The following is a 14,792-nucleotide window of genomic DNA, read 5'->3' as shown; positions in this document are numbered from 1 at the left end:
AAAAGGGGGTGAATACATACGCATGCACCACTTTTCAATTTTTTTTTATTGAAACAAGTTATTTTTTAAATTTCACTTCATCAATTTGGACTATTTTGTGTATGTCCATTACATGAAATCCAAATAAAAATCAATGTAATTACAGGTTGTAATGCAACAAAATAGGAAACATGCCAAGTGGGATGAATACTTTTTCAAGGCACTGTACACCTTAGTTGGCTTTTTACATTGTGCCAATATCTTTTCTATTATGGTATGTTCTATTTAAGCACTAAGGCCCGAAGGGGTGTGGGTATATGGCCAATATACCACGGCTAGGGGCTGTTCTTAGGCAAAACACAACGCGGACACAGCCCTTAGCTGTGGTATATTGGCCATATATCACAAACCCCGGAGGTGCCTTATTGCTTTTATAAACTGGTTACCAATGTAATTAGAGCAGTAAAATACATGTTTTGTCATACCCGTGGTATACGGTCTGATATACCACAGCTGTCAGCCAATCAGCATTCAGGGCGCGAACCACCCAGTTTATAATGATTGAGAGATAACTGTTTATTCCTATAGGGAATGGCCCTTTCTTTCTCTCAGGGAGAGAAATTATTTGTTTACACCATTCCCCACAAGAAAATGGCAGGCAGTCAGTGGTACTTTATGATAACAAAATAGCATTGTCTATTTCTGTGTGTGTGTGTTGTGAAAGTTACAGGGGTGAGGTGAGTTCTGTCCTTTTCAGAGGTGTAAAGGTTGTTCCAGAATTATGTGTAATGAGCTGAGTTAATGGAAAAGTACATTATCAAATCAAATACATTCAGCAGCTTCTTGGAATCCTACGTGATTGTTAAGTGCTTTCCACAAACTCCATGACTTAATTCGTTTTTATTTTTTCCATAATTCCCTTCCATCGAGCCAGGAAATCTGACAATCATACCAAGTCAGGATTTCATTTTTATTTTTTTTTGCAAAGAACATTAAGGATATTTTATTAAGAACTTGAAATTATGTCAGGTGCAGCAAACAATTTTTAATCAAGTGCCAATATTCAAAGTAGTACATTCATTTAAAACAAGAGAAAATAAATAAATGACAGGAAAGGAAATGAGAGGATGGTGAAAAAATCTCTGAGGGATTAAAGGTGTGTGTTTGTGTAATGACAGAGGTGAAGATTCACAGTTATCAGTAAGAGGAGCGACAGGAAGAGGTGACATGGTACTTTCACTCTGGCTCCTATAGTTGTAGCCTTTGTTTCATGTTTAACTTGCTTCTGGCAAACAGTGGGAGACTAAGTGCTCTTGGTATATTGCATCTTTTTACAGATAAAGCTGTTGCATTTCCTTTGTAGGCTCTGTATACCAGTTGCATTTCCTTTGTAGGCTCTGTATACCAGTTGCATTTCCTTTGTAGGCTCTGTATACCAGTTGCATTTCCTTTGTAGGCTCTGTATACCAGTTGCATTTCCTTTGTAGGCTCTGTATACCAGTTGCATTTCCTTTGTAGGCTCTGTATACCAGTTGCATTCACAATAAGGGAATTACAGTGAAATGTGTGTGTCTATGCAAGTGTGTTTTAATGTACGTCTGTGTGCGTGTTTAGATGTGCACCGGAGCCACGACATTACCTTGGTGTCACCTCACCGCCCAGCGCACAGGGAATTGTGGGTCGTTTTAATTAAGCACTGCAGAGGCTAATGTGGGTTAAACACAGCACAACTCTCCACTCCCAGCTCTACTCTCTAATCTGTGAAGATTACACTCTAGCTCTCCAAAGAGATGTTTACAGCAGACTGCTGTTGCCTCCTAGTTCTGTATGCAGGGCCAGTAGTGTCTAGATGTTCAACAGAGGGCCTGGAGTATCTAGATGTTCAACAGAGGGCCAGTGGTGTCTAGATGTTCAACAGAGGGCCTGGAGTATCTAGATGTTCAACAGAGGGCCAGTGGTGTCTAGATGTTCAACAGAGGGCCTGGAGTATCTAGATGTTCAACAGAGGGCCAGTGGTGTCTAGATGTTCAACAGAGGGCCTGGAGTATCTAGATGTTCAACAGAGGGCCTGGAGTATCTAGATGTTCAACAGATGGCCTGGAGTATCTAGACGTTCAACAGAGGGCCAGTGGTGTCTAGATGTTCAACAGAGGGCCAGTGGTGTCTAGATGTTCAACAGAGGGCCTGGAGTATCTAGATGTTCAACAGAGGGCCTGGAGTATCTAGATGTTCAACAGAGGGCCTGGAGTATCTAGATGTTCAACAGAGGGCCAGTAGTATCTAGATTTTCAACAGAGGGCCAGTAGTGTCTAGATGTTCAACAGAGGGCCAGTAGTATCTAGATTTTCAACAGATGGCCAGTAGTGTCTAGATGTTCAACAGGGGGCCAGGAGTATCTAGATGTTCAACAGAGGGCCTGGAGTATCTAGACGTTCAACAGAGGGCCAGTGGTGTCTAGATGTTCAACAGAGGGCCAGTAGTGTCTAGATGTTCAACAGAGGGCCAGTAGTGTCTAGATGTTCATCAGAGGGCCAGTAGTGTCTAGATGTTCAACAGAGGGCCAGTAGTGTCTAGATGTTCAACAGAGGGCCAGTAGTGTCTAGATGTTCAACAGAGGGCCAGTAGTGTCTAGATGTTCAACAGAGGGCCTGGAGTATATAGATGTTCAGAGGGCCTGGAGTATCTAGATGTTCAACAGAGGGCCTGGATTATCTAGATGTTCAACAGAGGGCCAGTAGGGTCTAGAAGTTCAACAGAGGCCCTGGAGTATCTAGATGTTCAACAGAGGCCCTGGACTATCTAGATGTTAAACAGGCCTGTTGTGTTTAGATGTTAACCCTGTGGGTGTGGGGTGGTGAGGGCAATTGGGTGACTACAGGCTGAATATTCATATTCTATAGTATGTGGAAACGCCTTCAAATTAGTGGATTTGGCTTTTTCAGCCACACTCATTGCTGACAGGTGAATAAAATCCACCACACAGCCATGCAATCTCCATAGACAAACAGTGGCAGTGAAATGGCCTGTACAAAAGAGCTCAGTGACTTTCAGCGTGGCACCGTCATACGATGCCACCTTTCCAGCAAGTCAGTTCGTCAAATTTCTGCCCTGCTAGAGCTGCCCTGGTCAACTGTAAGTGCTGTTAATGTGAAGTGGAAACGTCTAGGAGCAACAACGGTTCAGCCGCAACGTGGTAGGCCACACAAGCTCACAGAGCTTGGTTGCAACACTCACTACCAAGCTCCAAACTGCCTATGGAGCTTAATGAAATGGGTTGTAAACTCACCACCATTGGGAACGCTACCTGCCCGAATGCATAGTGCCAGCTATAAAGTTTGGTGGAGGAACAATAATGGTCTGGGGCTGTTTTTCATCTTTCGGGCTAGGCCCTTTACTTCCAGTGAAATTAAATCATAACACAACAGCATGCCATGGAATTCTAGACGATTCTGCGCTTCCAACTTTGTGCAACAGTTTGGGGAAGGCCCTTTCTTGTTTCCATACATAAATGATTTGTTGAGATCGGTGTGGAAGAACTTGACTGGCCTGCACAGAGCCCTGACCTCAACAACATCGAACACCTTTGGGATGAATTGGAACACCAACTGCGAGCCAGGCCTAATCGCCCAACATCAGTGCCCGACCTCACTAATGATTGTGGCTGAATGGAAGCAAGTCCCCGCAGCAATGTTCAACATCTTGTGGAAAGCCTTCCCAGAAGAGCGGAGGCTGTTATAACATCAAAGGGGGGACCAACTCCATATTAATACCCCTGATTTTAGAATAAAATGTTAACTTAGTGTATCGCCTCCTCCCACTCGCCACTGCCACCGGCCATGTCTATCAGACACACACACAAAGTCTGTGATAAGTGCCCAATGTCAGTACTGGCCTAGAGCAACAGGCCACCCACAGAACATGTTGCCACTCTCTCCAATCTCTCACTCCACACACACACACACACACACACACACACACACACACACACACACACACACACACACACACACACACACACACACACACACACACACACACACACACACACACACAGGCCTCCCTTTAAATCCATCTGTGCCACTCTAAAGGGACACTCATTCCCATTGGCTGATGCAGTATAAATCATAGGACATTCATCCAATCACAGGACAGTGGCGCCACCCTGTTACATCACCCGCCTCTTACAGAAACCACCATCAGCTTTTTGGGGCAGTTAACCTCAAAAGACTAGTATTAGGACAGAAGGAGAGACAGGAACGATAAAGAGACACATAGCAGGAGAGGATAAAATAGAGATATACATCTCCCATTGCTCTACGTGTCCATCAGTTGTTTTTCATAATCGCTGACTAATTGCCTGTCGGCAAAGGTAGCACTCAGCCCTGCCGTCCCCCAGTTATATAAGAGAGGGCTCCTGTGAATAAGGATAGGGGGGAGGGAGGAAGAGAGAGGAGGGATAGAAGGAGATGGAAACAGACTGAGGGTGAAAGTGGGAGACAGGAGATGCAGGAGACAAAGGGACAGAGAAAGAAAGGAGAAGGGGATGAGAAAGGGGAGAGAAAATTAGACAGATGGAGACAGCGGGAGAGTGTGTGTGACAGCTGTGTGTGAACGAGATGCCCGGAACCAAGGTGCCAGTCACACACCACCAGGGGGACACGTTCAGTGAGTGCGCAATGCAGCCAGACTGGGGGGGACAGAGAACAATGCAACACACGTCGTTGCATCAGGACAAAATCACAACCTTGCCCCGGACACAAACATCCCCTCTCTGTAATGTCAGTGAAAGGACAATGACACAGTGTCCCTCCAAATAGACAATACTCAAACCCTCCAATCCTCTAAACACCAGGACAAGCTGGAAACAGATGTAACAGGATCTAACCTTACACAACTCTAGTTTGACTTTTAACCCTTGACCTTGTCAAAGAGGAGGTCCAATACCATATGAGCAACTTCGTACAGCTGTAGAGGCAGAAAGATAAACATTAGCAACTCGAACTTAAAAGAACAGTGAGCAGACCACTAAGTAAGAACTCGTACTCCAAACAGTCTAATCAACCATGATAAATGGATGCACAGAACACTGCATTAGAATCAGAAAGCATTACAAGATGCATTCTAGAAAAAACACCCAGCTGTCAAAGTGTCTTTGTACATTGTGAATAGTTCTGTGTAGAACCATAATGTAAATGTCCGCATGTTGTGGATGTCAAGCGGATCTATGGCTCAATGGTGGGTTAGCATTTATCATTGGACAGAATGAATGGAACTGACCTGACCGTATGACCAATCAGAGGTCAAAGTTTATAAATGAAGGCACAGCCGTAATGGTTTCCCCTGAGTTGAATTTGTGTTTCAGACTCAATCCACCAGTTGTTAGTGTCATCATCAAATAATTCAGTTGTTACATTTCAAATCATGTTGCTAAAATGTATGACACCACACCTACTTTTAATCATCTCTCTGGCAGTCTAAAACACATTTTTAGTTTCCAAAAAGGGAGAACGGTGATTGGTCTGTTAATGTCCTTTCCAAAAGCATCATGTAGGCCAAGCCTTTTACCTTCAGTCAGAACATTGCTATACTAAAACACTGTTTAAAAGGGAATCGTTGCATTAGGGGTTTTTGGAGCGGACGCACAAATGCAAGCTAGTTGACTGTAATATTTTACCACACACACACACACACACACACACACACACACACACACACACACTAGGGCTTTCATGAACAATCAGTGAAGGGTTGAAGAGGTGAGCTGAACACTAATTCTGTGCTTTAATCGTGAATACATTTCCCAACATACACACACACACACACGCTCGCTGAGAAAGAGGATGAGTGAGCAGTGGCTCATTGTGTAGGGGCGGGATATACTGACGCTCTGAACCAATGGGACTTCCTGAGTTGTATGAGTGACAGTCCCTCTGACCGAACCAATTTAAGGTTCCTCAGATCACCATGCCAATGGAATGATTTCGATATATTTACAAAAAATGCCCTTTTCCTGACATCCTTTGAAAAAGAATGGAAAGAGAATTAACTTGTAGTTTTGCTTTAGGAGCAGCTATGAACAGGAAAGAAAGAAGTCCGATATAATTACAAAGAAAAGGAAACTTTTCCCATTGAGGATCATGACAATAACAAACCGTATCACAGTATCCTCTTTCAAAATTAAATAAACATTTTTTTGATCATATTTGTATTTTTTTCCCGGTATACTATATCACACAGTGATAACAAAGAAAGGAGAAATCTACAGCCACGTTAGCTTCGTGCAAAAACCACATACACTGGCACGCCGCAGAGGCAAAGATTAAAGCAAGACAACACATACAAAAATATAGAACATCTCCAATGCAACGTAACACCTCTTCACTGAAACTAGGTTTCTGTACAACAATTTCTCCACCAAACAGCATCTCTTTCATCAAAGGGTCACTTCTGGAACATTCTATTTGTGTTTTTGTCTTCGTTGTTTTTTAAGAGAAACATTGGTCTTAAGAATTCTATGTAGGAAACCATAGAACCAAAAACAAAATATGGTAGCTATAGTATGTCATTATGACAGTTAGTCATAATGATATTCAGAATAATTATAATAACCTGTTGAATGATAGAAAACTAGTACAATAAAAGCATATAATTTCTGTCATAATCATTTGTGACAAATATTTTTTTGTTTTTAAAATACATATTTCCTGTCACTTTTAAGACATTCCAGCAGTTGCTCATAACTGTTGGTGACAGGTTACATACGGTAGTTTGGCATACTCAGCAAGCCATGCCCAGAAGGATGCTAGGGGGTAGCGCTCCCCTTCTCAGACATTGCATGCATCATCCAATGGTTGCGTGCCACGTCATCGACTGTGCTGTCGGCACCAGATTGGTGTATCATATGTGGTTAGCTGATACATAAAAGACCTATCCAGGCATTGTAAGATCTGGCATGCGTCAGCAACGCTTGGGCAGAGGAACGTGCCCAACATCTCTTGCAAAGGAGAGGAAGGGCTTCAGGTTTCAGGATGCAGTGGAACCTGTCCACCAATGGGATATACTGTATCTGGTTGGGGGCAGAGGAAGGGAGGTTATAGAGAACAGCCCAAACTACAAAACCAACGTGCTCAAGACCAGGTCAGCACACAAGTTCAGTTCAGCACTTACAAACACATGCAGAGATATTTCAGAGTTTTAAGGTTCAGTCTTTTTCCTGTCAGTTGTGTCCCTTTAATGTTTTAGCAGTCACTCTTGTTGTGGGTGGATGGAGCACTGAACCCCACTGGCCAATCCGTGAGCTTCTTCCTGAAACCACAGACCAATCGTTGGGCTTGTTACCTGTGACAGCCAGTCCTGCTCTCCTGCTTCACATTGATAGAAAAGATTGTTTGGACGCCTCAAGACAAAAATATATTGATACATATCAAATGGTCAAGGGGCAGGCGGGTAGGGGATCAACATGATGCGAAGACGCCAAGACAGAGAGGTTACACTGCAGTAAGAGTTCAAGTCATGAAAAAAACATGCAGACAGGTTTAGACAAGTCAGAGGCCATGGGAGGGACGGAGAGATGAACAACTGATGAAACAAAAATCAATGACAGGGCAGTCATTGGTTTCTCTGCTCTCTCCCCCTATCCTCCTCCTCCTCCTCTTCATCCTCGTCCAGAGACACCACCCCGGAGGAGGCTACATCTGAGACCTTCCTGTGGGTGGCATAGTCAGCTGGGTACACCTTGCGCTGTCCTTCTCCCTGGCCCACGGTGCCCTCATAGTCTTTGCAGGGCGTACCTTCGTCTTCCCCGGGCGACAGATAGGTCTCGGAGTAGGTCACAGAGTAGCAAGGTGACTCCTCCCCCCCCCTCCGGCTACTCCCTCCCCCCAGGTTGTTGAAGTCCCCTCCCCCTCTAACCCCCTGCCCCACCCTCTGGAGGCGGGCCAACAGCAGCTCCTCCCCCCCCTGCAGGGCCGAGAGGATCTTGGCAGCCAGCTCGGCGGTGTTACCGTGGTTGTTGCAGCAGTGATGGGTGAGATCTCGCAGTAAGGGGTGTTGCTCATTCAGGCTATAGAGGCTGGAGCAGAGGGTGTCTGTGGAGGTGGGAGAGGGCCTCTCTCCCCCCTCTCCTCCTCCTGCCCCCTCACAGCACGGCCCCCGCAGACCCAGGTGCTGACACACCTGCCTTTGAAGAATATCCCTCAGGTAAGGAGGCACCTCTGATACAGAGAAGAGGGAGAAAAGAGACAGTGAGTATACTGAATGACCCTGCTAATGTCTGACCATGCCTGATGAGGTCAGGTCACGTAGTCAGGAAAAACTATGATCTCTACTGATGAGAGCAATGTATTGTTATGGAATTATAGCAGATTCATTATTTAATGAAACTAACTTATCAGGCTAAATCTGGAAAGGGTGAAGGTTATTCAAGTTGATCTTAGATCTGTGCATTTGGGGCAACTTTTCAGCCATATACTGTAGTGTTACGGAATAAAATACGTCATACTAAATTAAAATAAATGACATTATGAAGCAAAACAAAGCAGTCATATTTGGTGCAGTGGAATAAGCAATCAGCCTAAAAGCATTAGCATCCTCACACACAACCATACATATACACACACGCAGCCAACAAACTGTCTGCAGCAAAATAATCAAATTAAACTTGCAGGAGGGATATCAAATTTCACCGGAGACCAACTTTTTTTGTGAGAGGACGAAAGTAGGGCACTGGGACAATAAGAGTTACAGACAGCCTCGTCACCACACAGACAGAGGGGAAAGAAAAGGGGCATGGGGGGAAAAGGATGTGCAGGGCCTGGAGGGTAAAAAGCAAGGTAGAAATAAATGATGATATGAGAAAGGAGGACTATGCACTCTTCAGTGATACTCCAGTTGTAATAGGGTAGCATTGGCTCAAATTGGGAAGTTGAGACATTTCTAAATTTGGTATCTTTAGAAGTTTTGGAGGTCTGATTACGAGTGTGTGTGTGTAGGTGTACACTACCTGTGCTTTGTGTTGTGGGCTCGTTGGCAGGAATGAAGTCCTCATCATACGAGTCGTCATTAGAGTCATCTCCATCCACAGACGACCAGGCTCTCAGCTTAGCCTCCGCTATGGCAAACTGCTCCGCCACACCTGAAACACACAGGTTAGACGTCAATATCACAAACATTCAATATACACACACACACACACACACACACACACACACACACACACACACACACACACACACACACACACATCGAGCCCCATCATTGAGTGCCCATGATGACGCCGGCATATGATTTTTGATTGACAGGTCTTTTCTGTGGAAGACAGAGTATATTGATAGACTGACATCACATCAAGATTCTAGACCGGAGAGGTCATAGGTCATACAAACATATAGACATGTTACCAGGATATATATGCAAACACTGGAAATAATTCACACTTACAAAACACCGATACAGTGACTTGCAAAAGTATTCACCCCAATGGCATTTTTACTATTTTGTTGCCTTACAAGCTGGAATTAAAATGGATTTGTTGGGGGTTTGTATCATTTGAGTTACACAACATGCCTACCACTTTGAAGATGCAAAATATTTGTTGTTTGTTTCATAATATAAAATAAGACAAAAAAACTGAAAACTTGACCATGCATAACTATTCAGAGGGCTTGTAATTGCTGCAAAAGGTGGCTCTACAAAGTATTGACTTTTGGGGGAAAAGTCAATACTTTGTAGAGCCACCTTTTGCAGCAATTACAGTTGCAAGTCTCTTCGGGTATGTCTCTATAAGCTTGGCACATCTAGCCACTCTGATTTTTGCCCATTCTTCAAGGCATAACTGCTCCAGCTCCAAGTTGGATGGGTTCCCACTGGTGTACAGCAATCTTCAAGTCATACCACAGATTCTCAATTGGATTTAGGTGTGAGCTTTAACTAGGCCATTCCAAGACATTTAAAAGTTACCCCTTAAACACCTCGTATGTTGCTTTAGCAGTATGCTTAGGGTCATTGTCCAGCTGGAAGGTGAACTTCTGTCCCAGTCTTAAATCTCTGTAAGACAAACAGGTTTCCCTCAAGAATTTCCCTGTATTTAGCGCCATCCTTCAATTCTGACCAGTTTCCCAGTCTCTGCCGATGAAAAACAGAGGGCTTGTGTTCTCGGGGGGATGAGAGGTGTTTGTGCCAGACATAGCGTTTTCCTTGATGGCCAAAAAGCTAAATTTTTGTCTCATCTGACCAGAGTACCTTCATGCCTTTTGGCGAACACCAAACGTCTTTTTTCTGGCCACTCTTCTGTAAAGCCCAGCTCTGTGGAGTGTATGGCTTAAAGTGGTCCTATGGACAGATACTCCAATCTCCACTGTGGAGCTTTGCAGCTCCTTCAGGGTTATCTTTTGGTCTCGTTGTTGCCTCTCTGATTAATGCCCTCCTTGCCTGGTCCGTGAGTTTTGGTGGTTAGCCCTCTCTTGGCAGGTTTGTTGTCGTGCCATATATATATATATTTTTTTATAATGGGCTCCTTGTTCTTCGTGGTGCCTCTTGCTTGGTGGTAGACATTGCTTAGTGGTGTTGCAAACTCTGGGGCCTTTCAGAACAGCTGTATATAAACTGAGATCAGGTGAATGATCATGTGACACTTAAATAAAGTCCTCCTGTGTGCAATCTAACTAATTATGTGACTTCTGAAGGTAATTGGTTGCACCAGATCTTATTTAGGAGCTTCATTACAAATGGGGTGAATGTATATGCATGCACCACTTTTCAGGTTTTTATTTTTCAATTTTTTTTAAAAGAAGACATTTTGTGCATTTCACTTCACCAATTTGGACTATTTTGTGTATGTCCATTCCATAAGTTCCAAATAAAAATATATTTAAATTACAGGTTGTAATGCAAAAAACTAGGAAAAACACCAAGGGGGATGAATACTTTTTCAAGGCAATGTATGTGCAGTCTGTCACACAAATATACAATCAGAAATTTGAGATCTGTCTCAGATCTGTATGTCACACAAACGGCAGGTAGCCCAGCGGGGTGTGGCAGGTAGCCCAGCGGGGGGTGGCAGGTAGCCCAGCGGGGGGTGGCAGGTAGCTCAGCGGGGGGTGGCAGGTAGCCCAGCGGGGGGTGGCAGGTAGCTCAGCGGGGGGTGGCAGGTAGCCCAGCGGGGGGTGGCAGGTAGCATAGCGGGGTGGCAGGTTGCATAGCGGTTAGAGCCTTGGACCAGTAACTGAACGGTCACTAGTTTGAATCCTCGCACAGACAAGGTGAGAAATCTGCTGATGTGCCCTTGAACAAGGCACTTAACCATAATAGTTGATAATGACCACTCTCCGAGGGTGTCTCAGGGAGAGTTGAGATATGCAAAAAAACACATTTCCAATTCACACGTGTATTAATACACACTTGTACATAAAATAGGACAAATATAAAATCAAATCAAAGTTTATTTGTCACGTGTGCCGAATACAACAGGTGTAGACCTAACAGTGAAATGCTCTAACCAATAGTGCAAAAAAGGTATTAGGTGAACAATAGGCAGGTAAAGAAATAACACAACAGTAAAACCGATTTTAAACCGATTTTAAACTATTGAATGAAAGGGAACCCAATTATCTTTAAAGTTAACTAAGTCATTGGCCTGCCCCTACTCACTGAAACAAGAATGGAAGAGCTGTTACCATTCAAACAAATGTTTCTGTTCGAACATGTATCCCACCTTCATTACCTACTTGGGCCCTGCAACCCACGTTGGCTTGCTGATCTTACAAAACAGAGAGCTTGCAAGCACAGCTTTTGAGGCATCAAAAGTTCACAACGCTAAGAGCCCTGACCACTCGGTTTTGACGATTTGACAAGGAGCACTCACTCCAGTTAGAGGGTGCATTATCAGGTATTGGAGCATTGAGAGATGACGCACAACAACGGTTTCTATCATGAAACCATGATTCCAATAACCTCCGCGGTCAAAATAACTGTAAAGTATGTCGCCATCAAAACGACTACCGCTACAATCGACCTGTTCGCTACATTCCTGCACCCAACCCACAAAAAGGGTCAGAACACAAGGGTAACAAAGGGTTGAAGGATGATCAAAACGTAGACCAATGTTCTCCAGAAGTTCCACTACGTGATGAACTAAAGCGAGAACAATTTGTGAAAAGGGTAAAAGATAGGTCATAAGGACTAGACGGGGAATTACCGGACACCAGGTCCGCAGGAATTAACACCCATAGCAAGGACGTTAAAGTTCAAATTTCTCCTGTTCTCATTCGAGACCCTATCCAGGACCCGCTTGATCAAGAAACAAGCCCCCGAGCTTTGTCTATAGACTCTGATACAAAGGTTGCGAAGAAAAATGTCAAACACTTCGGTAAAGCCAAGCACACTCAAAACCTGAAAAGTCTATCGGTTTCCACCTTGAACAGAAATGGCACATCACGTCGTTGCGAACGACCACTCCACTTTGTGTGGAATATGTCCACTAAACACGAATCTAAATGCCCATACCTGGAAACAGTCCTGGAGGATTGCTTAACTTGTCATGCGCTAATCGATTTGGGACGACAATATCACTCATCTCTCAAACATTGTTTGATGATCTCAAAAGGGCTTTGAAGCCAACTAAACATTGTTTAAAAGTGGAACAATGCGACACTACACTTCGAGGGATCACTCAGACTACCTCGCCTCTCACATTGAGAGTGATTCTGAAACTACACTTCCAGGACGTATTGGTCGTCCACCCTGTGTATGTTACCAGCCTCGAAACTGTACCCCTGCTACTTGGAGCAGACTTGATGGATCGGTTACTCCCATTGATGGATTGGAAAACCAACTAGGTATGGTCACAGGCCACAGTGCCTTCTCCACTGACCATACCCACTTTCCCTAACGCTAGCTGCAATGCAGTCATTCATGAGGGGTATCTGTTGAATGCACACCTTGGGAAAAAGACGTTTAGAAACCTCTTGGTGAAGAGTCCGATCCAAGGAGATATTACTGTCTCAGCCTCCAGTATTTATGCTGCAGTAGTTTGTGTCGGGGGGCTGGGGTCAGTTTGTTATATCTGGAGTACTTCTCCTGTCCTATTCGGTGTCCTGTGTGAATCTAAGTGTGCGTTCTCTAATTCTCTCCTTCTCTCTTTCTTTCTCTCTCTCGGAGGACCTGAGCCCTAGGACCATGCCCCAGGACTACCTGACATGATGACTCCTTGCTGTCCCCAGTCCACCTGGCCATGCTGCTGCTCCAGTTTCAACTTCCACCTGACTGTGCTGCTGCTCCAGTTTCAACTGTTCTGCCTTATTATTATTCGACCATGCTGGTCATTTATGAACATTTGAACATCTTGGCCATGTTCTGTTATAATCTCCACCCGGCACAGCCAGAAGAGGACTGGCCACCCCACATAGCCTGGTTCCTCTCTAGGTTTCTTCCTAGGTATTGGCCTTTCTAGGGAGTTTTTCCTAGCCACCGTGCTTCTACACCTGCATTGCTTGCTGTTTGGGGTTTTAGGCTGGGTTTCTGTACAGCACTTTGAGATATCAGCTGATGTACGAAGGGCTATATAAATACATTTGATTTGATTTGATTACGATATCTTGACACATTCCATCAGCCAACCCGATAGACCATTCTTTTCATGATTTCGAGCCGGCTGTCTCTGTGAATAAACCACTACAGGCTCCCTCGACACCAATTCTGACTGACCTCCAGGCATTGACCTGAAAATTACCTGACTACGTCAGACTCATTCTGAACAAGTTGTAATCTTCCCAGGATCCTTGGTTTTCTTCCCTTGACATGCGCACTTGTGTAAGCATAAACGCACATGCACAACGGAACATCCAATTAGGATTTATGCTAGGATCACTTAAGGGTCCAAGCAAAATACCAGCCTTAGTAAAGTTGAACATTTACTTCTTGGCCTTTGACTCTCCAGCACTCACCACTTTTCTTCCCAGAAGTCCATAGGTCATCCCTGTAGACTGCCCAAAACTAGTGTCTTACAGCTGTAAACTTATCATATAGTTATCAACTTAGGATAGTTCCTAAGCAACACACCAAGTAGGATAACCCTAGATATGGCATTAGAGACAATGCCATGATAGTCATTTTGCCAGAACATTGGACGTATATAGAATACAGTCCAATTAGATGATTTTTGTGTGAGAAGTATATTTTCTATATCTTCGAATGTAATTATATATATTTCATGAGTGTGTGTGCGTTGTTAACATCTGCCTAAGTTACTGCCCAGATCTTCCAGTCTGGACAACGATCAGACGACGGGTCTGGAACTGCGATCCCAAATCCGAACACCCACTGCCAATCCTTGTGGCGGCATTCCCTGCTGTCAGAGAGCCTACCAAGGTAAACCACCAGAGGGGGGGGGACCGCAATGGCGATCACCAACCAGGACATCCCCTGCCCCTTCCTGTGGTACTTTGCAGCTTCCAGGGAACCTACCAAGGTAAACCACTAGAGGGGACCGCAACGGCGATCACCAACCGGACATCAACTGCCCATCCTTGTAGTGGACTGCTCCGCTTTCAGAGAGCCTACCAAGTTTAATCACCAGAAGGGACTGCAACGATGATCTACAAACAGGACATCACGTGGTCATTATTTTTTATGTTGATTTGTAACATGCAGGATAAACAAGATCCAAACCACCAGGGGTGGAATGTCATGACATTGCCCTCTTTGGGGATAGCGAGTACCATCCCCCTCTCTCTATCACCCCCTACCAACAGGCTCTGTTAGGCAGGTCATAAATTCCTTGAGGAGTTCTCTCCTCATGGCCAGAGTATAAGAGAGTG

At 44.4% G+C, this 14,792-nt stretch overlaps 1 protein-coding gene across 4 annotated transcripts in view; it reads right to left on the bottom strand.

Annotated features, from left to right (window-relative positions):
• Positions 1-930: 930 nt before the first annotated feature.
• The window catches only part of LOC109880509 (protein FAM131A), a 43,248-nt gene continuing 29,386 nt past the window's right edge, over positions 931-14,792 (bottom strand). For all 4 annotated transcript variants that reach the window (XM_031795510.1, XM_031795511.1, XM_031795508.1 and 1 more), the window contains 2 exons: positions 8,981-9,112; positions 931-8,192 (listed from right to left, as the gene is read on the bottom strand). In XM_031795510.1, coding sequence (XP_031651370.1) covers positions 7,588-8,192; positions 8,981-9,112 — 737 coding nt within the window. In that variant the 3' untranslated portion in view covers positions 931-7,587. The remainder of the gene's footprint in view (positions 8,193-8,980; positions 9,113-14,792) is intronic.

This window comes from Oncorhynchus kisutch, linkage group LG18 (genome assembly GCF_002021735.2).
Source record: "Oncorhynchus kisutch isolate 150728-3 linkage group LG18, Okis_V2, whole genome shotgun sequence".
In the NCBI taxonomy this organism is placed as follows: domain Eukaryota; kingdom Metazoa; phylum Chordata; class Actinopteri; order Salmoniformes; family Salmonidae; genus Oncorhynchus; species Oncorhynchus kisutch.
Note: the sequence above shows the minus strand (reverse complement) of the source record. Positions and strands in the feature narration are given on the sequence as shown.